The 562-nt window shown below is 40.6% G+C and overlaps 1 protein-coding gene across 1 annotated transcript in view; it reads right to left on the reverse strand.

The window, feature by feature from the left end:
- The window catches only part of LOC111873459 (GPI ethanolamine phosphate transferase 1-like), a 40,218-nt gene extending 39,933 nt beyond the window's left edge, over positions 1-285 (reverse strand). Inside the window, 1 exon segment of the mRNA XM_033755110.1 lies at positions 251-285. Coding sequence (XP_033611001.1) covers positions 251-285 — 35 coding nt within the window.
- Positions 286-562: the final 277 nt, after the last annotated feature.

Here is a 562-nt window from a genome sequence, read left to right on the forward strand (position 1 = left end):
GAGTGCTAAACACAGGCTGATGTAGCAAGCGCACAACCCGGGACTTCCCGTCACCACTCATTATGCAAAACGTCGCTCGTGAAGCAAGTCATTTTTTACAATTTGTTTTGCTTGTTATGAGAAGTGCTCATTAAGCAAGGTTCCACTGTATTTTAAGATTTCTTCTGCCTGAGTGATCCAGCCCTATACATACTTCTGACGTTCCAAGTAATGAATCTCATATGCATTTTCTTTAGCCTAGGTCGTTTACCCAGAGGATCCATCCAGGTCCAAAGCTCTGTCCATTTTTGTAACAGGTTTATTTTTTACGGTGACGAGTTGTTAGCCCCACACCCAACCCCCAAGCTGGAGGACTAACCCTTGTCGGCTGTCTGAGAATGCTTATTCAATATATTCACAGCTTTCCTCCATTTGCAAGAAAATTTTCTTTCTCAGAATTATTTCATGGAATTCAATAGCGAGATTTTGTTTTTATAGTAATGTTTCCATCAGTGTCACTATTTTGCTACTTTCACACCTTTTAATGCTTGACTTGTGGATGGAGGTTATGTACTGAATTCTG

The sequence above is a fragment of the Cryptotermes secundus genome, unplaced genomic scaffold (assembly GCF_002891405.2).
Source record: "Cryptotermes secundus unplaced genomic scaffold, Csec_1.0 scaffold2067, whole genome shotgun sequence".
NCBI classification, from domain to species: Eukaryota; Metazoa; Arthropoda; class Insecta; order Blattodea; family Kalotermitidae; genus Cryptotermes; species Cryptotermes secundus.